The sequence below is a fragment of the Zonotrichia leucophrys genome, chromosome Z (genome assembly GCF_028769735.1).
Source record: "Zonotrichia leucophrys gambelii isolate GWCS_2022_RI chromosome Z, RI_Zleu_2.0, whole genome shotgun sequence".
Lineage (NCBI taxonomy): Eukaryota > Metazoa > Chordata > Aves > Passeriformes > Passerellidae > Zonotrichia > Zonotrichia leucophrys.
The window spans coordinates 36,784,715-36,809,836 of NC_088200.1; the positions used below are offsets into that span (position 1 = coordinate 36,784,715).

General features: G+C 40.6%; 1 protein-coding gene across 13 annotated transcripts in view; it reads right to left on the reverse strand.

The window, feature by feature from the left end:
* Positions 1–25,122, reverse strand: part of ARHGEF28 (Rho guanine nucleotide exchange factor 28) — a 117,820-nt gene that overhangs the window by 83,771 nt on the left and 8,927 nt on the right. For 5 of the 13 annotated variants that reach the window (XM_064735927.1, XM_064735926.1, XM_064735925.1 and 2 more), the window contains exon 2: positions 1,201–1,384. The exons of 6 other annotated variants lie outside the window; for them this stretch is intronic. In XM_064735927.1, coding sequence (XP_064591997.1) covers positions 1,201–1,349 — 149 coding nt within the window. In that variant the 5' untranslated portion in view covers positions 1,350–1,384. Of the gene's footprint in view, positions 1–156; positions 226–1,200; positions 1,385–10,240; positions 10,532–12,326; positions 12,475–25,122 lie in introns of those variants that run through there. 2 more of the 13 variants (XM_064735938.1, XM_064735936.1) reach the window with 2 other exon arrangements.

Here is a 25,122-nt window from a genome sequence, read left to right on the forward strand (position 1 = left end):
TGCCCTCTGCACAGGCAGAATGAGAGCGCTGCCTCAGGGAGCATCCGGCTCGCCTCCAGCACAGCCCGTCAGGACCCCAACACACCCTCTGCAAAAACCAGAGTCAGAAAATCTGAAACAGCCACTGAAAACACAGCTGGGCAAACAAAAACCTACCAATGACTCTTTTCAGCCTTAAGAACACAGAGCTACTTCTAGCTATCAACTGGGAAAAAACAATGTTAGCTCTAGACAGTTACTACTTAAAGAAGCCGGAACGAACAAGCTGTGACAATACCTATTTCTCCTTATTGCTGTAAATGAGCAAATATGTACCTTTTCCTGTCAATGTTGCCATATATAGCAGTAGGACACAACTGGCAGCTAGCAGATTTATTATCCCACAAGAGTGAAAAACAGAAAGTATCTCAAGGGAATACAGCATTGTTTGGACATAACAAGTAAATGAGACAGTCATAACATAATGTACTGAACCCATGCTGTATTTTTTTTTAAGCTGAAGTACAGATAAGTCTCACATAAACTACAGGCTGCATGGAGCCAAAACTGAAAGAACCACATACCAAAATAAAAATGCACCCTAATTCTCGTGTGTTTCTATTTGCAAAGAAAAGCCAAGAGTAAGAAGGGGTGTCTGATGCTTACCATTTGGTATCCCAAGACACATACACCCCATGCAGCTCCTCAGGACTGTACAGACAGAGCTCCAGACAGCTGAAAGGTGCCAGAAAGCACTTGTCTTTTGAGTTATTTGTCAGTGTGGCAGCTCTCTGGCAAAACAGAGTCATAACTGCAGCACTGTCTTCATTGCTAATTCTCCCTTATTTGTTGTCCAAACTTGAACTTTCCTATGGTTCTGTTTGTACACAAATATTTCTTTATATATATTTTAAGGAAGGTCTTTACATGTTTTTAGTGTGTCAGGATTCAGCTGATACAGTGCTGAGAGAGGTACCTGATGGTGCAGCTGGTCCTCCATCATTTAACTATTAATTGACTTCAAATGTAATGAAGGACACAAATAATAAACTTCCTACAACTGTAAATGCAAATTTACCATTTAAAATTATAATACTGGCAAAAAGCAGCAGAAACCAGCACAAAATAGGCAACTCTCTCCAGATAAATAACAGTACTCCCCACATCCCTTAAATGACAAGACCATTTCATAGAAAAGAGCAAAGAAAGCATTATACACACTTTGTAAAGATCTCAACAAGTTTGGAGTGTCCAATCTGCAAAGCCAAATCTAAGGGTGCTGCTCCATCCTCATTAGGTAATGCTAAGGCTGATGACCCTCCAGGCTGGGCTGGCAAGAACAGGGAAAGCTTAACCAAGCCCAACTTCATCACAAGGTGGAGAAGAGTTTCTCTTTGTTCAGGCTCTTAAAAAGAAACACAGCAAGCAGATCAAAATCATCAGTAACAAACCCCAGCATTTTACTTGCTGGGAAGCATCAAAAGACACTTATTATCATCTGCAGAAATAATACAGCTCAAGTTCAGACCTACAAAATCCTTTTGGCAGAAGATTTTAGGCCTTCCACTGAAAACACCAGTTACCTACTTAATTGCATATGCAGAGCTAAAGAATAGCTAAATGCTATATAATTTCTTCCATCAAAGAAATCAGCTGAAATTAGATAATTCCAGCTGTTAATTAATTATTATTTCTCTCATTCTCTGTATGTAATATAGCAGTCAGCACCAGTAAATGTCCCAATGGAGAAGATAGTTAAAAAGCAATTTTCCTGCAATCTGCCTTGCCTCAGCAACACAAAACATCCAGCAGCACAGCCAAGTATCTAAACTAAAAAAAATTTAAAATATTTTAAAAAGGGATATAATTTCTCAAGGCAGGCTGCTTATCAGGACAGTAAGAAATCTATAAAATAACACACACATACATAGAATATGCTGGATAATTCCTGCTTCTCTCTTCTCAAAAGCTAACTGCATGTGTCAAGCCTTCCTCTCCTCTCCACTTTTTTAGCACATAATCATCAAGTTCAATGGGATGAAGTTTAAAATAAAGGAGTACACAACCATGACTTAGTCACTAGATGCTGAATCATCATTCACACCATTCCCTGGCCTGTCTTCCAAGGAAGGATTTATTTGCCTCAATACATATATTCTCAAACAAAAGGTCTCTGCAGTTTAAAGGCAATAAATAAAATATTCTCAAGTGCCACCCAACCAGTTTCTTACACTGATATTTTGGTATGAAGTTAAACATAAGTGTTCCTCCCTGAGAGTCAAGTATTTAGGGACCATTGCTGTACAGATTTCAGAACAATCAGCTAAAATGTGTTAGGTTTCCAGTGATTTAATAAATGTCACTGAAATTTGCATTTCTTTCCCTTCACAGCTTCCTTTTGCATAACTGAAGGCTGCTGTCATGTCTCAGCCAAATACATCCTCTCTGGACATTCTAACAGAAGAGTTGTGTTCTACAAAGCCAAATGTCTTCTCTGGAGGCAATGGGGAAAAAGTCATTAGCCTCTTTCAAAAATGCTGGACTTACGAGTGTTATTATATTCCAAAAAATCCTTTATCTCCACATCCCATAGAGCCAGAATTGCAAGGAACTTAAGACTACAGAGGGAAAATCACTGTTGGATCTCCTCTGGTAACACAGTTTTTTATCTGAGTATTTGGTATTGAGTATTTGGTGGCAACCCATCCAGACTTTTTACCCTTCCATTTCAGATGGAATCAAAACTTCCAGACAGTCAAATCCCGGAAAAAGACACCATACTTCCTTCAATAGATGAAAGAAATTCCAGGCATAAGAGTAAAAGGGAGCTTCAGGGCACAGACTTGAGCACTTTAACAGCCAGCACACCTGAATGTAGTGTCTGAAAACTAATTTTATTGCAGTTCTAACAGAAGTAGACAAATTAACAAGACACAGGGAGAATTCTTTACATCAGAATATCACTAAACATTTACATAATATGTACCTAAGTATTTGTAGAACACACATATAAAATGTCACACCACTATTTTTTAAAGTTCATCTTACTGTGGCTAGCCAATATGTGACCTGCTAGCCTGCCTATGCAACAATTTCCTCCACAGGTTTCAGTCTTAAAATTTTTTCTTGGTCTCCCCATTTCAGATTATAGGAAAATATATGTCCATCTGGGCACAGGATCTGCTGTAGGATCCAGAGCCACAGAGGAAAGTAATGAATCATGGCGAGTTTTTTTCCTCCAAGGTCTACAAAACATTTCTTATTTCAGTCTTTGGAAAGGATGATCATTGCTACATTTTAGTTACCAACACTTATATGATATATAGCGTTTACACATCTATGAAACAAGACAGCACAGATGTTTCAAAGTTTTTGAGCATGTGCAATCTTTACACCACTGAATCCAACTGAAGCCCTTGCAGACTGCTTTGCTAAACGGAACCACAAGCAACATGGAACCACAGAAATGCCTGGATCGGAAATAAACTTCAAAGGCCACTTACTTCAAAGACCCTGCCATGGACAGGGACAGCTTCCACTAGAGGAAGTTTCTCAAAGCACCCTCTAACCTGGCCTTGACCAATGCAGCCCAGAAGATCTGACTGCAACTCACTGTTTCAAAGCCCAATCAAACACTCCTCATCAAACACCATGGTCTGCTTGGACCTGAGACCTTCTTCTATGGAGGACATTTAAATAAGCACAGTTAAGGCTTCTCAAAACCTGTGGATGATGTGCTACTTGAAAAATGAGAGACCACAGTACAATTCCCCCCCCAGGCAGATGCGATTTGAACATACACAGCTTCAAATTTCCTCAAAAAAAATAGTCTGTTTTCATCTGATGGAAGCATACCATGTTCCCTCCATTGCAGAGTAATTGAAAATAGGGCATGGTGCAGAGGGAAATCCAGGGGATGCAGGGCACAAAAGCAAGAAAACAGCAGACTGACTACAATGCAACAATCAGCTAGAAGTCTCTGCTGTTTAGACGTGGATGCCTTTCTCATTATACTGTTGTCAGAAGCGAAAAACAATGCTCAAAGCCCGGATCTCTCACACACTCAGAGAATGACCTAACAATTCAGTCACAGTATGAAAATGTGTGCCAGTATCTTCTCTTTCCCTAGCTGTATATCTGAATGCAGATTGATAACATCATGTGTGCTTTGCATATTCAGCACTGGCCCCAATGCTATACCTGTACTTCAGAGTCTCCCCTGGAAGGACTTCAGCAGACTCAAGGCTGTGCTACCCGTCTGGAGCCCAGCAGAAAACCTTGTCTGGAGGGTTTATATGTACACCACGGAGTTCATGTTTAAATACACAGAAAATTATGTGGTCCAAAATGCAGACCCTGAACAAATATTATGCATTCACAGGAAAAAAAAAAAATTTCAGAATTGCTCTTGATCTGGCATACTGAAACTCTGCTAAAGTCTTGATGTGTAAAGTGCTAACACTTTAGACGTCAAGCTGTGTTCTTCAGATGCTTCTAGTAGACCATACTACACTTCACTACACTGTTAGTAACAAGACAGCAGACACACTAAGCTAATTAAAACACATGCAAATACATCATTCAATATTAAGCATGCCAAATATCTGTAGATGTAACCCTAATCCTCAGACTAAATGCATTGAAACAAAAAGGTAAACTTTACTCTGAACATTGGCCTGTGGCCACTGGGTTTTAATGTATACTGCTCTGAGGATGATAAGATTAGCACTTTCCCACTCAGCAAAAAAGGGAGCCCTTAGATAGCCCTGATGAGGAATAGCCTTCTCTCTGCTCCAACACTGCAGCAAATAAAGTTACTCTTCTGGCAGCCAAATCTTACAAACAATGCAGTATGAATAAGTCTGCTGCAAAAGAACAAGTTTTAAAAATAACAGTAATTAATCTTTGTCTTCTGAAACCGCCATCTAAAACAATAAGTTCTACTATCTCACCACAAATAGTCTAGAAACTGATCTTTATCTGCCTAACCTAACAACCTCCATCTAACCTTATGCTAAATTTGTTCATGGCCAGCTTGAATGCACATGGTAGCCGAACCACACAGCAGGTTCAGTGTCTGCTCTCAGCCCTGATATACTTAGTCAGAAACCACACTCACATTCCTCCTCGTCCTTTATCTCTCTAGATGATGTGTTTGCTAGGCTACTCTCTTCTTACTAGTCCCACATGGCTTGCCCAGAAGTGAACAGAAACCGATGACATAAAGCAATTACTAATACCTTCACACAAAAGGAAAATCTGAAATTTGAGCTGTCTACTCTGAAGGATAAATGGAAAGGTAAGTATGCTCTTCAGTACAAGGATTTTTCACCACAAGGAGGGTGAAGCACTGGGACAGGCGGCCCAGAGAGGTTACGGACTGTCTGTCCTTGGAGGCGTTCAAAACCTGATCCTCGGCAACCTGATACAACTCCAAAGCTAGCCCTGCTCCAAGTGGAGGGTAGGACCAGATCACGTCCAGGAACACTGGGCTTGGTCACCTCCAGGGACACTTACATCCAAAATCTGCTGTCGTCCTATTCCAGAATCAGCAATGCCAAAACAAAACAAAAAAAAACCACCAAAAAAAAATTCAAAAAGACATGATGACTGATAATAAGCTTTTTAAACAGACCTGCCTATAAAGAAAATATTTTCATTAAAAGATGGTAAAGTTCTGAAATAACAGGAGGTTAGCAATTCTTTCCCTTAGGAACAATTTCTAGTTTCAGTTCTCTACTTTTACCACCTTCTCTTATACTTCCTCACTGTGGCAGAACAAATGGCATTTTCCTACACTTCTCACTTTATTTTCCCATACCCCTGGGGAAAAATTCAAGTGTGGCATAAAGGCAGGGAGGGGGGAACCACAAAGAAAACACAACAGAAAGAAAACTATCCAGAAATAAACATACACATAGACCAATATTGTGGAAAAAACCGAACATAATTTAACTGCATTCTGTGGCAAGCAAGAACAAAATAAGGAAAAGAAGGAAAGCACAAGATTTCTTCAACATATTCATATTTCAATGGTATAAAATGCTATTTAATTTCAATGGTATAAAATGCCATTTTCCATCAATGTACAAACAAAACCACTCCTATGATTTGAAGGACATGCTGCTGGCTGATTCAGACAGGGTCAGCTAATACAAGGTAGATGGGACTGTAAATGACAGGCACTATCAAGACTGTTTTGCATTGCATCCCTGTTTTCCAGCCAAAACATTCTGTTTGGGTTACACAGAGCTGAGTCAAACAGTCTGTTTTCAACATTAAAAAAAATTCTTTTGTTCTTCCTTGCACCTGAATCCCTTCCTATGTCCAAAAAAACAAACTAAAACCAAATATTTCTCTCTGACAGAAATGACTAAGCCCCTTCTGGGCTCTGAATCTCATTCATTTCCTGGAAGGAGACTAAAAACTCCAAGACTGAAAAGCAGGGGGTGACATCAAAACTGGCTAACAAATTGAATCTTTTTCCTGGCTTCATACTTTTATACATTACTGCTATTTTTTTTCATTGCTCCATTAGGAACGAGATTATTTATAAAGTTGTCTCCAGTGCACCCCACTTCTGCAAAAACCCACACAAGTGGTTTTGTTGAGGGACATCAGGCTACAATGTTTGAAGTCAGGTATGTGACAGACCATCTGACAGCATACCCACGTGAACCAACTCCCAGAGAGACTGGCATCAACCCTACAGAAGAAAAGGAGAGAAGATACAGGGAGTCCATTGCAAAGGGAGTCTTGCCCCAGCAGTTTTAGCAGCAGGGGCGCCACAAAAGGCTCCCATCCACCAGCCCCATGCACCATGGAGCCACACCTAGGCCTCAGATGGAGTTCCACCTGACTCTACAGACCAGGTGACCCCAGCTAGGATGCAAAACACCACAGGAGATGGTGTGTGTTGCTGGGAGGGACAGTCCTCGTCCTCTAGTACTGCAGCCAAACACTGCCACGAGGTGTCTGGTGTAAGACACTTGTTTGCTGAGCACCATCCAAGTGCAGAGTACCAGCTGGGACCCCTTTTCAGCCAGGAGAAGAGCAGGGCTCTCCAGCCCAGTGCTGATTGAAGGCTTTGGTCTGGGTCAGAGCACAGCTTTGTATCTTCAGCAGCAGAGTGGCTCCAGAGCCCCACTTCTCTCTACTGCCCTCAATGGGAAACTTTATCTTCTGTATCTCTTAGAGTAGTCACTCTCCTGTCATTCTGTGTATCTCCAAGTGCTCAGTACTTTTCCCAGAAAAGCCTCCTCATGGTCAAAGGGACCCCAAATGCCTCCTCTCTGCCATTGTTTCCACTGACCAGGAGATGAGAATCATAACGTGCTTGACAATATCTTGCCCCATGCAGGTTTCTGGGTCAGCAGCAGGCTCTAGAAGACACACAGTTTCCTATAATGTGGCAAACAACTCCTGACCTGTGCAACTACACTAAATTCCTGAATTATTTGCAATGCTCTCTAGATAATCTTTTGGCTCTCTTTATCCAATCCTTCTTATACCTTATAAAGGAATTCAAACATTTTTCCTGAACACCAAAACTCCTATGACCAAAGAGTTCCTCTATCTTTCCATCAACCCTTACATTTCTAAATCCTCATAAAAATCAATGAGGTCAAAAAACAGCAGATAGTGCAATAGTTTTCTCCAGCAACATGTCACTCAAAAGAATTTTTTCCAACAAAAATTGCCCTGCAGCTCTGAAAATTGACTGAATCACAAAAGTATTATGCCCTAAGTAATGCTGGATGATAGCACCCATATATTTTATAACATTCATATTAAAAAGGACATCCTGACAATGTCAAGTGTCAAGGTATCTCCAATCATTGGTACGAGGAGTCGAAGGGACAGCACGTAGGGAAAGTTCTCATTCTACTTCTAAATACTCATAAATTTCTAGATCCTATTTCTTACCCATTTTGAACTTTCAGAGCATGTAGAATAGTACAGGGATAACCTTTGATTAGCTCACTGTTGAAAATTAAGGACTTCTCCTCATGTGCTGAGCATGAAGCTCTCCAGACTCAGTCCATCCCCTTCTCCCTCCCGGTCCTTCCCCTCTGTGCACAGGCCTCCCTCAGCCACAGACAGCCCTCAGCCTTGCTGGGCTCTCTTGGCTTTGGGGACAAAAATACAGGGATGGGGACAGCACAAGGAAGCAACTCCAGTCGGTGCTTCTCAGAGCCAGGAGAGAAGATCAAAACTATACTTTCCAAAAGGAAAAAGAGAGGATACAGAAGTTAAATAAATATTATACAAACTGTCTAGAGGAGAGCAAAATAGACATGAGGCCCAGCCCAAGCCTGGACCTCAGAGAGAGACACGGGAAGGAGTAGCCTCCCTTGGGCTGAAAGAAAAGCTGTCCAAAAGCTTTCAGGAGTCCCCCTGAAAGGAGGTGGGCCCAAGCACTGCCCAGGCAGGAGTGCACTGACAGATCCCACTGTAAATGAGCATTGCTACCAGGTCCCTGGAATTAGTTTATTCAGAAACCAGGCAAAAGACCCTGGTTTCATTTAAGCGCAGCATCTGTTGTACAAAAAGAGATGTCACTTCTTCAAGTGCAACTGTGCCCACGAGGCAACCCCACCACAGTATGCTGAAGAAATGCTTGTCTAACACTTCAGATGTTCACAGAGACTCTGTATGGCAATAGGGGCACATATCCCAACTTTTTTGGCTGCAATGAAATTTCATTTATGTATAGTATTTTAATCTGAAAAGTGAACAAAGTATGAAAAATACATAGAAACAAAAAATACAAGATCAATAAAAGTCTTGCAAGGGCAACGTATTCTTTTTCCATATAAACATTGCAGTACACCTGAAAATTAACAATTAGCACAACTGAAAATTAAACAATTTTGCTATGTGGATAGCAGTTGCCCTGGCAGAGCTTACTCTGAGATGCTGGCTGAGATGATCTCTGACTCTCTGGGCCCACAACACAACCAGGATAACCTTTCCCCATGTTTCAAGCAAGCAGGTACCCAGCTGGCTATGCCCAAGCATCTCTCAGTACCCCAGCATCCTGCTGATGCTTCTGGGTTGGGTTTCAGCTGATTAAATGCTTAGATAAGCCTGTGAACAAAACTACAGCGGATTTCTTCAGGTTTTGATACAAAGTCCTCACTGCTAAAATGCAACAGTTTTTCCAGAAGCTGAGCAAATATTTACTCCACACAAAATGAAAAAACTAACAGCCTTTTTTTTCTCTCCTGTCTAGCCAATATTTGAATGAGACTTGGTATTTGGTTTTACAACTGTTTGCAACAGACAGACAAAAAACATTCTTCAGATTTTAAGTTATCTGTCATTTAGAATTAGAAAGATTTAAGATGTGAAAAAAGCCCTTACCCAAAGAAATGAGCTTAACTGACATGTTTTTATTTCCCAAAAGCTTGCATGCATCTCTTTCAGTTTGGCTGACATGCCTGTCTTCTAATTTTCAGCAATTTAAAGTACTAAAAGGAAAACAGCCAAAACTACCAAATTTTCAGTGAAAAACATGTGAAGCTATCAAGTATAACACAGTTTCCACCCTCAGCTATAAATCAGCTGACTCTGCAAAAGAAAAATAAACTCTTCAGCAAACCCTATCTACAGTTCTTTGTTTGCAATGAAACCTGAAACTAGGAAAATCCCACCCGATTTTGTTATGAAGTTTTTCAGTAACATACCCTAACATAATGTTTCACAGGTATTTTCATTCCACTTCCTCTACAACTAAAAAAAAAAAAAAAAAAAAGAAAAACCAAACACATTTAATGATATTTTCCCCAAAGAATGACCACAGTCATAAATGAAGGATAAACATTTGACAATGGCAAAAACTATGTTCATTCTGCACACTGGAATGCCTACAGTAACATATTCTCCTCTACCACCTTTTTCTCCCAAGACAAAATATCTCACTTGGTTAGAATTATGGCTGCAAAGCTTCATGATACAGTTCTTGCTTCTTTTAAACAGCTCTAATTATAAATTAAGAACTGCGTTCACAGTGAGTAAAGGCAGAAAAACCTTCTAGGGAGACAGAGGTACAACAACCATCCTTTTTAAGGCACAAACCAAATCTCTGGTCACAAACCAAATCTCTGATTAGCCCTCTCGCACTTGAACAATTTTTCACAATAACCACAAAGTAAAGCACAAGAGTAGAGAATTTGGACCAAACAGTGAGATATTCTGCTCTGAACTGTGCACCAAACCACTGATAAAAGCTTTCTAACTTCAAATAAAACTCTACCACCTTCTGGACAGCTTCCAAGGATGTTCCAAGTTGAAGGCAACTTTTCATAAGCAACAGCCATCATCAAGTCATTATCCAGTGATTGCAGATCTTTCATCCTTAGCCCAAACTTATCCAGCAACATGCTGTGACTACTGGCAGTGACACATTCTGCGTGATCAACCAGAAAGTGAGACAACTTGCATGACAGATTCTCTCTGTAAGGGATGGGACAGCTGCTGAGGACCACAGGTGAGAAACCCACTGTGTACTTTGACACAGACACAGAAACTGCTTCTTGGTATCCGTGGCCTGTAACTATAATGTAAATTAATCACTAACATCATCTGTGTTCAGAAAATACATCAGTTATTTTTCATCTCATCCGCATCTAAGAGCTGTGGCTGCTCATTCAGAATTATTTTGTTCTTCCCTTTCATTACACTGATTCATCTTAGACATCGACCAAGAATTTATGCTGATGAACTTGGATTCAACTAGACTTGAACTGATAGTCCTCCCAGTTATACCAACTTGATTAATTCTAGAACCAGTCTTTTTAGGTGAGGGTTCTTCAACCACAGTAGAAAGAAATAAAGATTCTTGGATAAGCATTAAGAAAAATTAGATGCTCTTGAAAAGAGTGGGGTTGTGGCCTGCAAAATTAATTCTGAGTAATACATCTATTTATTCAAACTAATTTTGCATTTACCCAGGCCAGAACCCAAAAGCTTTTAACTAATGCACTCTTCAGGGTCTTGGCAAACTTGATTAAATGCTGTATCAATTCTATGACAGCTGGGACCCTCCAAGTCCAAGGGAGTTTTTCCCTTTAACCTCATCAGCATTTTGTCTTTCTCTCCTACTCCTTTGACATCTAAGGCAGGGTGGACACCTAAAAGAGGATATCTAAATGAGGTGCAAGCTGTACCTCTCACTGTAGAGTTAAACATGATGTACTGAGGGCCCCAGTTTAAATTTTCCAATGTATTCTGAAAAGCTGTGAGTACATGTGCAATCTAGTAACTGCAGGAGGAAGCATGTACTTGCCACAACTAGCTGTTTTTAAAGCGTTCTGTGTTCCCTTATGTGCAATTTGGCTACCATAAAATAACACTAATATCAGCAGGGATATAGTTTAACCTCACATTTTATTGAAATCTGTTCATGGCTTTTGTCATGATTAAGGGCTGCCTGTAGCCATTGGATTTTGCTCCTCCCCCAGAAGCAACCATTTAACAGTGTCACACAATGTGCTCAGATCTTAAAAACAAAATTGAAACCCACTTGGAACAAGCCTAGCATTGTATTTTTCCCAGTTGTAATCCATGACAACTATTTAGCATTTACAGGTTCAGAGGAGTCACTATGTAACAGCAATGAACTTCCCTTTTTTTATACTCTGCACTTATTTCCAGACTCTAAATCCCCTTTAGAACACAAGAGAAAACAAGAAGATCCAATTGCACAGGTACACCACATCTTATTGCCTCCTACTCACACAAATGAAAAGGTCACAAAGCACACAATCAAGGTGACAAGCAGGGTATATGTTACATCCATGAGGGAGACAAGCCCAAGGCAGAGAGCCAGCTGGGAGGCAACACAGATGTCCCTTGTTTCCAGCGAGGCACCCTGGAACAGTTTCCCAAACCCTTCTGTGCCAAGTGCAGCTCCAGCAGAGCTCTGAGCATCACAAGCAGGAGGGTCCTGCAAGCCAGGCTGACAGCTGCACCGACAGAAGGCTCAGAAATAACAGGACTTTTGCAGGTGTTAGGATTACCAGAGGCAAATGGCTGTGGCACAGGATCAAGTCACATTAAAAATCCTGCCATCCCTGAAGACTGCACTTTAAGGCACACCCCATGGTGCAAGTCCAGTAAAACTTAATCCGATACTGCGTTGGCATGGATTGCTACCAAAGGCAGGATCACCTATGGAGAGTCAAACTCAACCTGGATCCTAAAGCCCATCATTCAAATCCCTGCATTTTCTCCATTACAGAGACATAAAACAGTTTTATCAAACTGTCCAGTCATGCTGAGCTTTGAAATGGGGTTGGGGTAGAGCAAAGAGTGGAAAAATACAAACATGAACTAAGGCTCACCTGGAGCTATGGACTGAAGAGTGTTGTCACTAACTCGCTCAGCAAACATTATGTGTCTCTTCAAGGATCCATCATAAAAAAAGTAAAACTCAACATCCACTGGGAGGTAAATGTCTTTGTCAAATTTTGCATGTACAGTCACTTGTCCCTGAAATTGAAAGTGCATTCTGAAACATCCAGTAAATTTCTCATCTTCAACAGACCCACTGATGTATAATTCAGGTCTAAGCTTATTGTAAGCTTCATAACTCTGCTATACACAGGCCCTGATAGAGTGACAAATCTTCCATTTCCTACTTCCACTTAGAAAACAACACTGGTTTTATGCCTGCAACAGCAAAGCTAATTTTTATAAATGCTTTTTAAATAATATCTTTAAAGAAATTTATTTCATCTTACCCCACACAAATACAATTGGCTTTTTATTTAAAATGCATCAGAATAACTGAACCCAAATATTTTGTTATTTACAAAAGCAAGTTTTGTTTTAAAAAATTAAAAAATTCAGAAGCTATTTAAATTACCTTAGACTTCAGTCTTCAAAAAGAAGCACCAATGCAATTCTACAAATGGTTTGTAGAATTGAGAACACTAGTTTCCAGATATTTGTCTGTGGGTTTCTTTATAGTAAATAGAAAGCAACAAGCCAAGAAAAACCTGTCATACAATAGCTTCAAAAAAGAACAGGAAAAGGATCTAAGAAGTGGCAAACAATAACAAATGCCTGACAAGTCTGAGGGAGGAAATTTAGATCAAGCTGCATTTCCTTGAGAAGGAGGATAGTGTGCTACTGCACAGTTCCTGACTGCCACAGTTGTTCTAAATAAGGCAGAATTGCCCCAACATCTGGCAGAAAGCATGCTACAAAAGAATATCTGAGCCGTATTTCCAAAGATGCCTGCCCTGCTCTATTCAAACAGTTACCACAGCACTGGCTCCACCAGCTCGACAGACAAGTCTTGTAAAAAACAAAGCATAACACAGTAACAGAAATTTCGGTGGCTGAAAGCCCCATTAAACACCTCTGACTGTCCTTACCCTGGTCATTATAAGCCAAACACTTCACTGCAGTGTGACTCTTGCCACCCTCAACAGCTTCACACCTCAGCCTACTTTCCCCAAGGACATCTTTCTCATCACTCAAAACAATGCACTCTGCAGGTGTTTTCCTCTTCAATGCAGACAAATCTAATGAACTGGGGTCAAGAGGCAAAGACTGGTTTCAGGCCCAAAATCTTCCTCAGATTTGTCCTCTTCCCGTAAGGACAAATGGAAACAACATTATGAGTTCAGTATCAAGAGCAAACACGCCTGTTATCCCCAAACACTGATAACACTCCTTTTTAAAGCGGCCTGAAGTGTTATTATAGCTGCAAAGTGTTTCTACTATTTGTCTTTGGGTTTTGCACTACTATAATCAGAATGTGTTATGATTATTGCAGTTGCTGCTTTTACTGTTGTTATTAAAACAGTCTTCTTTTAAAATAAATTATTGTATTCGTGAATAACCATTTTGGTCTGTTGAGTAATAATGTGGGGAGACAGGAGTAGGGTAAGTCTCTGAAGATCCTCCAGTGAGTTCAGCTGCCTAGTAAACAGGAGCACAGCAGAATTTCTTCCACATGGGTGCCTGAGGCCACAACTCCCAAATCATCTCTATTCCCTCTGGACCCCTGAGTCAGAGAAAGTACACAGCCACACAGTCTTCATGTTTTCTTTGCCCGAACTATACAAAATAAGGGCGATATTCTGTGGAAATCCACAGAATATTAATTAGCCACTGTTGGCAGGGAAAAAAATTCAAGCCAAATTTTAGCCATACTGCTCCTTTTTAAAAAATAATAACGCAGGTTCACAAAGGACAGAGAAATATCTTAAACTAATTACATTACATAATGTATAAGCATGAGAGAGAATTTCACAAATCCTTGTCTAGAGTAAAAAGACAGTGGAAAGCTTGCGCACACATAATAAAAAACAAGTTCTATAGAGCTCACTCCTTGCAACACTAAAGAAAATTCAAGTCATGGTCATTTAAGCAAAGATTTTACAAAAAGAAGGAAATTGGCAGCTACCTTGTATCTGGCCAAACAATTAAGTGATTCAACTGGAAAGTCCCAAATTATCCAAAAAGAGGTTAAACCCTCTATTACGGTATAAGATTCAGAGACAACACAGAAAGTAATAGTGGAATATTATTTTTGGTGCTGTATGGTTATCACATCAGAAACAGTTATTTCATACAAGTTCCTATCATCATCTCCAGCACTTTCTACCCTGCCTTCAGATACTCCTGTTTCATGTTGCTCTGTTCAAAAATATTTCTTCTTTCTGCCGCTGCTGCAACTAAAACATGTATCAGTTTACTTTCAAATTGTCTCTGTGTGAAGCCAAATATATTACAGGACCTATTTAATAGCTTTTTTTTCCAAAAAGATCACTTGCAGTCCATTCTTGAAAACTCCTATGTAGAAAAATACTTTGAGAAAGTAATTCAAGTTTTATACCCATTCCCTGCAGACATATTTATATCCTGAGTCCCTCATGCAAGGTCAGTCCAGTCCCAGGAGCAGGCTGCAGCAGGAACTACCTGAACAGATGTTTTCACCACAGAGAAATTAACTCAGAGTCACAGGAGTGGGAGCAATTCCAGCTCCCTTCTTCCTCCTCCTTTCCGAACAAGGCACACAATCAAGAGGGGAGCAGGCTAGATCTTGCAATGAGATGCAGTAATTTAGTCCTCCACCAAAAAAATGTCTGTCTGCCTCACAAGGCTTTCATGGAGGTTTTGGGAGATGACACCTCTTTTGTAAAAGCACTGCTTCCTGGCGGAGCCAGAGTGCTCAATCCAGGTTTTCTGTCAAAGCATATTCACTTAACTGTTACAGCAATTAAATGGTCTACATAAACAACAATGAAACACTTTCCCAGGTGTTCCATGAGAAATTCATACTTAGGAAACTCATTTGCTCAGCATCACTGTCACCTCAAGTGAGAGAAAGCCTTCTCCGCTGCTTCCCAACCCGTTCTGCAAGGCATGACCAATGCACCATCTCAAGTCTGAAAAAAACCCCTGGTACTGACTTACTACTAAAGCACAAAGAAACTAAAATTACAGTTATTGGCATTGAAAAGTAAGTAATTAAACCCTAACTCACATATCAGTACAAAAGAGCAAAATCAACAGAAATAGATTACACCACCTGAAATGAGAACACTGGCTTTCTACAAAATTATGTTTGGTCTAAGTTTGCTCCAGGCACTGAAACTGGAAACACATCTCAACTGTTTCTTCTACATTTCTAAACATAAAATTTAAGCTTATCCTTATCCAGATACCAAAACCCAAATGAGATAAGTCACACTGGCACCTCATCTTTGGAAAAGTGGCCAAATACACTGAATACAAAGCAGCTGTGAGAGCATGGATCCAGAAGAGCCAGATTCTTGACAATCCCGTTGCTAGATGTCTTTGACACCATTTTCACAGGTTCTTTCTTTTAACAACAGCCTAACATCTCTCCCAACTCTTTACTTGCCTTAATAAGGTTACCTGTACCCTCAGAGACTTGGGAAAATGTAACAGAAAGAGCTTGATTTCTATGTGTTGGTATGCTTAAGCAGGCTTTCTGTGAACCTCAGATAGTTCAGTCCCCACTTAATCAAAGCAAGAGGAAGGATGTACCACTTCACCATCTCAGCAAATAATCACACCCCCTGGCCACAGCCCATTTGTCAGGCAGGTGCAGGGGAAGGTCCTTGCCTCAAGCTCACACTGTGTTGATCCTGATGGACTTGTAGAGAAAACAAATTTTTAAGTCAAAGAGCACTTAGTGACACTGACCAGCCATTATCTTACTTAGATTTACACAGGCGTGGCTAAAAAAAGGTATTCATTTCTAGAGAATCACCACAGGAGCACATGAAAACTGGAGATCTCTCAAACACCACTCAAACCTGTAACAGAAGAGAACTTCAGGCAGCTGCAGCAACACCTTTGACTCAACCTATAGTCCTCAGCCTACTGCAGCCAAGAGGAGTTTTGACATCAATTTAAAGAAAGCCAAGATTGTCATTGTAATCCTTCAAATAAAAACCAGAAAAGCAGACACAGGAACTGGGGAGAAGACTTTGCAGTTGGGGGAACCTTGAGTGAGACACAGACTCAACTCCGAACACATTAAACCTGTGGCTGAGGAAGTGTTAGTTTTTGTCTCTCTGGGATCCATGAAGTAAAGCCTACCTTTCATTACCAGGGAAGGCACTGTCCTGGTACTGGCACCAGGGAGCAGATTAGCAAGGTTTGTGTTTTTAGTAGGATTTATAGGTCTATGCACTCTTTCAGCATCACCAATCAGGTTTTCCAGACACACATTTCCCCTTGGTTTGTCTAGGGCACTTGAGAACTGACCACATCAGCTGCGCAGCAGCAGGTCCACTGAACCCCTGTCCTGGGCAGGAAACAGCAAAGGCCAGACCTGGGAGAACTTCCACCTCCTGACACTTATCTGACCCTGTTCTTTGGGGGAACAGGGTCTGAGGAAAGACCCTGTTCCCTGAAGGGGACTGAGGCAGGCTTTCTGGGGAGAAGGCAGTGTGGGTAGGAATCCCTCACAGCTGAAACACAGGCAGGCAGGAGGGGTTTGACCATGGCACTTCCACTATGCCTCATCCCCAGCCTGCTGCAAGACACTTCATGCCTCAACAAATAACTGGCCATTAATGTGAACTGTGCTTCTTCCACTTTGAAAACCACCATCTTCCTCACCAGGAACCTGCCCCAGCAAAACAGGTGCGGCACAAAAAGATCTTTACAGGACTTCCAGATCCAAGCCACCATGCTTAATTTCAACAATTGCTCTCTATCCATGTATACATAGCCTGGAAAAATCTACTTTCCCAGCAGATTTTTATCAGAAAAATAACACATTCTAAAGCAGGCTAAAAATTTCCTTACCAAACTAAGAATGTAGTGTAATAGCTTGAGAAGTAATGTTTTATCCAGGGTTTCAAGAATATCATCTCCAAATGTAACAGGACAAACAAATACCAGCTTTGTAATTACATGCTGTAAGAAAAATATTTATGTGCTAGGGTAAAACAGTGGCTTAATTGTTCCCAAAACACAAGTCCCAACACCCTGAAGCAAATGCAAATCTCCAAGTATTGCCAGCAATAATAGGAATATTTTCCTCTATGTCAGCTGCTACTGGCCACTGCAATTTCACATATATATTTTTTCACTGTTGAGAAGGTTCACTTCAGAAAATGCTTATATTTTACTTGTGCCTGGACAAGAACAGTAGCAGCCATATAGTTTTAACGACCCTTCTGCAATTCACCTGCAACTGTGAGCACTTCTACACAAAAGATGCTAAAATAGGGAAATTTTAGCAGTAGGAAAACTCTAAATTAATCCAAATCAATCATCTTCAAAATATTAATAGCAAGAAAAAAGTTATAAATATGCCTTTCCAATGCTCTGTGATATTTTTATAGCGTCCACCAGACAGACCTTGTCTACAGATTGCAGAAAATGCAGTTATGGACTTGCTTAAAAAGCATGCACTGCAACTGAATTGAATGCAATGGGATTCATTCAGCACACAATCAAACAGCAACACTGCATTCAGGGAAGGGAAGAAGTTACAAACTGAAAAAAAAAAAAAAAGGAGAGATAAAAGCTGAACATTTCTCTAGAAGCATTAGCTTTCAAACTATACAGCTAAAAATATCCAAAGTGCACAATGGCAGATTCTCCAAACCACATCAGCTTTATGCATCAACCACCTGCAGGTATTTCTTCAGTATGTGGCAGGTTTCTGAGAAATGCAGAGGATGCATTTGCACAGATACCTCCAGCACAAGTAAGAAGCATCACCCCCACAGGTGCTTAAGGCATTGCAGCACACAGGAAGTCCACTGACTAGCAGCTGAGGCAGCTCTCTGTTCTTGTCAAAAAAGTGAGAAAAGAAAGTGTTCAGTGACCACCAAATCAAAAGCTGAAAGATGCCTCTAGCAAGGCCCCAGCACTATCTTGAATAGAAAAGCACTGAAAGAGAAAATCCTAATTCAGCTAATTCCTAATAAGCTTCCCTCTTTTGATATGAAAAAGCAGGAAGCTCCTCATTTTGGTTCAGATGCAGTGAGATTTTTAAATACTGGTAGAAGATAGAGCCACCTTTTTGAGTAAGTAGCCCACATAAACTGGAAAAAAATTAAGTACTCTATTACATCCAAACTAACCACAAAAGTACACTCCAAGCTGTTGCGGTGTGTTTTAAATTTTCAGGTCCCTTCCCCAGGTGTGCCAATACTGGTCTCCCTTCTCCCCTCGCCCCCTTGCTGAGTGAGTCCTGTCAATCAGGCTTAACATTCCAACAAGGCGTCGTGCGGTTGGGCAAGTTCAAAGGATGGCCCTCAGGCCCAGAGGTCATTGGCCTGTCTAGGTGTCCCTCATCCCTTGAGACCCCGCCCCCCCACCTAGTTGGTGGCTCACCTGTCCCCTCCCCTCCCCCTGAGCTTAAAAGGTGAAGCAGGCCATGCAGTCGGAATTCTGTTGGAGCTCTTCCCAAGATTCAGACCTTTGTAACCATGGAATAAACCACTGGATTAAACCCTCCATCAGAATCCTCTCCTTTTTTCTCTTCACCTTCGCCTGAAGCCTTCTTCCTGAGGTAAATGGAGTTCCTAACAAGCCTGGACTTGTTTAGAGCCCGGCTGCAACCACCAGCAAGCTAAAGGTGTCTCTGGGGTGATGCACCACAGATGCCGCCTTTGGCCTGGCAGCGAGGGTCAGACTGGCCCAGCCACAATCTAACTGGTAATATTGGGATTCATATTCTAAGACCAAGCAAAGAAGGATGGAGGAGATACTGACAAGTTAACTAGCTGACTCCCCTGCCTCACAGCAGGATAAAAGCTGCCCAAGTTTACTCCCCAGAGATAGATTTTCCTCATCCTGCTTGAAAACACCACTCACACAGTCCCCTAACACACAGCACTGTGAACTTCCTACCACCCAAACAATCCGTGTCTGGCCTCTCCCACCTCTTGAGCCTGGTACAAACTTTGTGCTTCTTTAACGGCTTAACAAGTCTTTGGCCTTGATTAGGGGAAGAGAGAGAAAGGATTGTTTTATGTTGTTGGGGTTTAATAGAAGACCATCCTTAAACCTTGTGGGTTTTCCGTCAAGCTTACTGCAATACTCCCCTTTCAGTGACAGACTGAAATGCATCCGATGTATTGGGAGTTTCTGAAATTGCATACACTGGCTTTTACCCAAAGCTGATGTCTCAAAACGAGTTACACTTTCTACCTCTTCACTAGCCTCAACAAAGGTTTGCTCTCTTCAGAGACACAAACAGAAAAACAAGGGCTTTTGTTGAGAACTGCAAGATTTGCCTCCAGCAGAAGGAATTAGAATCAAACTGAATTAAAAAAAAACAAACAAAACAAAACAGAAGAAAGAAAAAAATTCCTCTAATAAGAAGAAATAAAATAACAGGTCATGACATACATATGTCTGCAAGTCAACGCTACTGTGCACTGTTAAGCTGCCTCTAACATTACCCACTTTAAAAATCATGTATTAGACATATGTTTTTCATTTAGTGCACATGCAACATGTCCAGATGCTTTCCAGATCTTTGTTTTCTATGGCATTATCTTACCACAAAAAAATTGTCCTCCTCAATCCTAAGGAGTTTCTTCTGTTTAACCCCTGTTCCTCTCAACCAGTCCTTTACTCAATTTAAGATACAGCTGGCACCACCACCACTTCCACGTCACCATAAGCAACATCCAGCCACACTAACCTGACCCATGTCACACTCTGGGAACACAACCTCAATTTTGCTGAATTAGTGATGGTGTCTGCTGGAGATACCTAAAAACAGAGACCAGAAAAAATTAAGGGAACAAAAATAATTCTATTTATTGAAGGGCCCTCAGGTACATCTAGGGCAGACAAGGCCTCCCGAAAGTGGACAATGGGTCATGGGTTTTTGTACTTATGTAAGTTTGGTCTGTTTGCATTTTGGGGGTTAATCTTCCAATTACAGCTGCAAGTAATGAAGTCGTTTACCCCAAGTTTGCTCCCACCCCCATTTGCCCAGCATTGACTTCATTACTTGCAGCTGTAATTGTCTACATTTCGTCCACATTTTGTCCACATTTCTCAGGGCCTGAGACAGTGAGGAACCCTTGATCCCCAGGCCTGGAGAGGAATTGTTTTTTCTGATCAAAATGGGAAAGCACTAAATAGCACTCTATATGGAGTTTAGAGTTATACACTAAAGAATTGCAGGATTACAAATACATGAAAAATATTAAAGCTAAAATCCTAAGGCATCAGTGAGAGCATACGATACAGAGCTTTTGCTGGCTTTGTGCTTTTTACGGCTGCTCTATGTCAGCAGCAGTATAAGAGACAGTCATGGAACTGACCATTCACGCATAATTAATCTACCAGTGTTTTTAAACAGTCTGGACTGCAGCACAGGTCTACAGCAAATCAGCACTTTACATCAAACTGACTTTATTTTCCTTACCTTGCCACCACCAGTCTTAAAGCTGTGTTTAGCTAATTATCAAACTGAGACAGCAGCAAAGTTGGAGAAAAATTTTCAGAGTCCTATTTGGTAACAACATAACATAAATAAGTAATAAATAAATAAATAAATGGAATATCTTTTCATTCTGGAAACACTGGATAAAAATAAAAATATCTGGAATGCTTTCATCAGAAAGGAGAAGGGAGAAAGCAGAAGAAATAGAAAAAATTTTAAACCCACTGCTTAAACATACATTGTTGTTCTTGCTCATCTATCATTGAAAATATCATTCAGAGTTTTGCTGTCAGGGACACAACTTATGTTCATGCATGAAGTAATATGGTGGAATTAGGAAGCTTAAGAAAGAGATATTAACACAGGTCAGAAAATTTCTGCAATAAGAAAATTAACTTCCCTTCCGACATGCAACTGCTGACTAAAAGAAAAGGAGTAATTTCTTTCAGTTGACTTGGTTTAAAATATACAAATCAGACCAGTTATTATTCTCATGTCCTATGTAATATCAGGGCTCTACTGCTGCAGACACTACACAAAAACATGTAAGCACAAAGTCCCTGCCCAGAAAAATCTCAGTTTAAGGACTGAGGGGAAAAAAATTAATACACCAGTGGAACAAAAATTATCTGCCTGCTGATGGACACCTTTTGAAGCACCAATTGTTTTCTTTCATATTTTTTAAAACAGGTCCCATACTTTCAAATACATTTTCTCAGTCTCATTCTGGCAGCAAGCCTGCATCCAGAGGCCAGCCTGTGCATACTCTTTTGTGCATCCCCATGCAGGCGTTCTATGATGGACCTGACCAGGCTCCCAGAGCAGACAACAGCAAATTGCTCCTGACTCCAGTCAGAGCTGGATCAGCTCCGTGCAACACAGCTCTGTGCATTAGCAAAGGTATGCTGAAAGGCCAATACAAATTCACATTTTAAACCACACTTACTTTTTGTGTTTTGAAGTCTAAGTAAGGCAGTCATTTCAGCCTCACTGAACACACAGATAGGCCCAGAATTAGGGCCAGACCCACTGCAAGCAAAGAATGTGAAAGCACAGAATGGGCAAGACAGGCCAGAAACCATCTTCTTTCCACAAAGGGCTGGCTAGAAGATACCGACTACCTGGCAAGAGCAGCAAATACACAAGCTGTATCCAACCATGGAAAATCATCCCTTTCCACCCCTCTTCAAACATCAACTACAGCATGGAGGAACTGGGAAGGCAGACAGCTTGGGCAAGGGAGACAATCACCTACTCACAATCAATACCTAAGTCGTACTGCCGCTTCCCACCCAAATCACACAAAATCATGCTGGAATAGAGCTTGGCACTCTGCAGACCCAGCCCAGGCTAAGACCATCACTGAGCTTACCCAAAGTCTGAGAGTCTCCTCAGACACTGTAGCTGCAAGCAGCCTGGTGCCACATCCTACTCTCTGCCCTTCCCAACCCAGCCAAGAACCCCTCCAAAACTTCCCTGTAGGAATACTTCCATACATCAGTATTAAGCACCTCTCTCTCCTTAGCACCAATGCTTCGCCCAGGAAGATGTAATAGTGTCAGAAACAAAACTGTCCCCAAGTAAAAACATTGGAGCAGGGGCACCTTAAGAGGATAACTTTGTATAACAGAACACAAGAGAAGGTAATTAAGCTTAAACCTTGAGGACTTCAAGCCAGCTCCAGTGGTTACACAGGAACATGCGATACCTTAGGAGTGTACATTTTGAGAATAGTAAGCACCTTGCAGCACAAGAGCAAATGAAAGTTCTAATTTCCAGAAGATCTTGAGTCTTGAAGGCAGGAGCCTGTTCTTCTGCCTCTTCACAGAGAATTCCAAAAGTTCCTTTGGAAAGTCAGATACATACCCTTCAGCACCATCTCCTGGGGAGATGAGGTCCCTTTGGTGGCTCCACAAAATTGCTGGAAGTAGCCCCTGTGGCTCAGCATTTATTTATTTATTTATTTATTTATTTATTTATTTATTTATCTCTCCCGCTCCCATGGGAAACATTCCTAAGGCTCCCAGCAGAAAATAATTTACAAACTGCTGAGAACACTTATTTACTGCTCTTGGGAGCTCACTACTTCCACAGTATGTTTGCCCCATGGCAGTAAGGTATTTCTTTGCCAATATCAAAGATCAAAGTTGGTAATCAATAACATTTATTTAAAACTAACAAAACCCAGTTACTTACCATTAAATAAGAAGGAATGCTTTTTCATGAGGGAGATTTGTTTCTCCACACTAAAAACTGCTTACAATAGGAGGAACAACTGCCGTACATAAATTCTTTAATATCTGAAGAGTGCTTCATCAAATATTTTGCTTTTATCTTTCATTGTTCATGAATAGCCTTTTTTCCATCTACAATGAGACCAGTGTCTTCCAGAAGATAGTGAGGTTTTATTCCACATTGTGTCTTATGTGTACAATGAAATTAAAAACTCAGCTTGCTGCTCCTCTTACAGATAGAATTGGCTAAATATATTTTTATTTGTATTGGTTTAAAAAAAGCATAATTTAGGAGGGCAAAAGCTACTTACATTCAAGTTCTATATATTTAAATGATGAATTATTAGCATTGAAAAACGATGAACTATGAACTATGTCAGTGTCCTCAGTCTTGAACACTAGATTGGCTTGTAAAGAGTAACTTTATAGAGTGGTTAACAATAATTTGCTGCCTAGAAGGCAGAAACAAGCTCTTCAAATTAACTGAGGAAATGTGCTTCAAATGCTTGATTTTCTGTTTCATTACCTTTTTTTTTTAAATCATGGCACCAATGTCTGCTGTAATTAGATTTTAATGTACTTCTGCCACCAAAATTAAATACAGAAGAAGTGTATTAAATAATGCATTTTCACAATAGAGGAATTGCATAGAGTATTCTTAAATGATATTTCACAAAAATTATATCAAATCAGCAAGATCCTTGAGCTTTTGGAAAGCATTCCCTCTTAGGTAACAAAACAGAACAGCCATCACTAGACCAACAAGATTACACATACTAGTTTAGATTTGCCAAGAAATTCAGTAATTCAGTGTCACATTTCATGCTGAAGTGTGACAGTTTGAAGAAGCCACACTGTATGGACACATGCTCCAGCTGTGTTAACAGCTGCTCACATAGAGTGAATCAACAAAATATCCTACATATAATCTTCAAAAATGTGTATTATAAACACAAAACTGCAGTTATTCTCAGTGTGGCATGAAATGCAAACCTCTCAAAACAGGCATCCTTACCACAAAGAAGAGGGTAAAACCCAGTGGATATAGATGCTAAGCATGTTTACACACAGTGTGAAAAGAATCCTAATTTTGGACCCAGCATACAGCAGATCTCTCCCTCCCTCAATGAACAAAACCTATGCTTTCACAGAAGCTGGAAGGAAGATATTACTTCCTACCTTTTGATCTCTTTCACTTTTCTTGTGGAAAACAATGTGTTAGAACCGTATGCTGACATATTTGAAGTCACATGTGAACAGTGTGCAATTGCCATGACATGGTATTCTGTAGTTCCACTGTGGCCTTTTAGAAGGGACTGGAACACATCAGACAGATACCTAAATTCACAGCAGGGCAAATATTTGTCTTGTTTCCTCAGTTTTCCAGAGATGTTTTCTCTATCCCTGCTTATGGAACATGGCAGCAACATTCAGGTGATGGAGATGGAACAGTGTTTAGACAAGCTCAGCTTGTCAAAGAACTGCTTAATAAAAACTGACAAAGGAACTGAACAATCAGAAAGGGCCTTCATGTTCAACTTAAATGCTGATTTGATTGTGTTTTCCAACAAAGTCACTTAAATAAAGCAGAAATACTTGGAAGGCGTTTCCAGAACTTATGGAATAACTGGATCTAACTAAAGGAGATAACTGCCTTACTCAAGGACTTTTTCAGGACACTCAGAACTCTTTGATTTTCCCAAACACACTGCAAAGGCACTTCAATTATGAACAATACTGTGCTGTGCAAGACTGTGAAGCTGCAACACTTTCAGACACCAACTCATTAGATTTACTACATCAACCTCAAATGGTCAGTATAAGATCTGCTAAGATTTCTCCAAGTTTCAGATGTGGGTTGAAAGAAAACTTTCCATCTTTCCGACACATACACACAGAAATAAATATAGGAGATTGTTAAAAAATTACTGCAATCCCAGGTTCTGAGAAATTCACCCCAGGTGCTCCCACTGCAAGTCTCTGGTAGTCCAT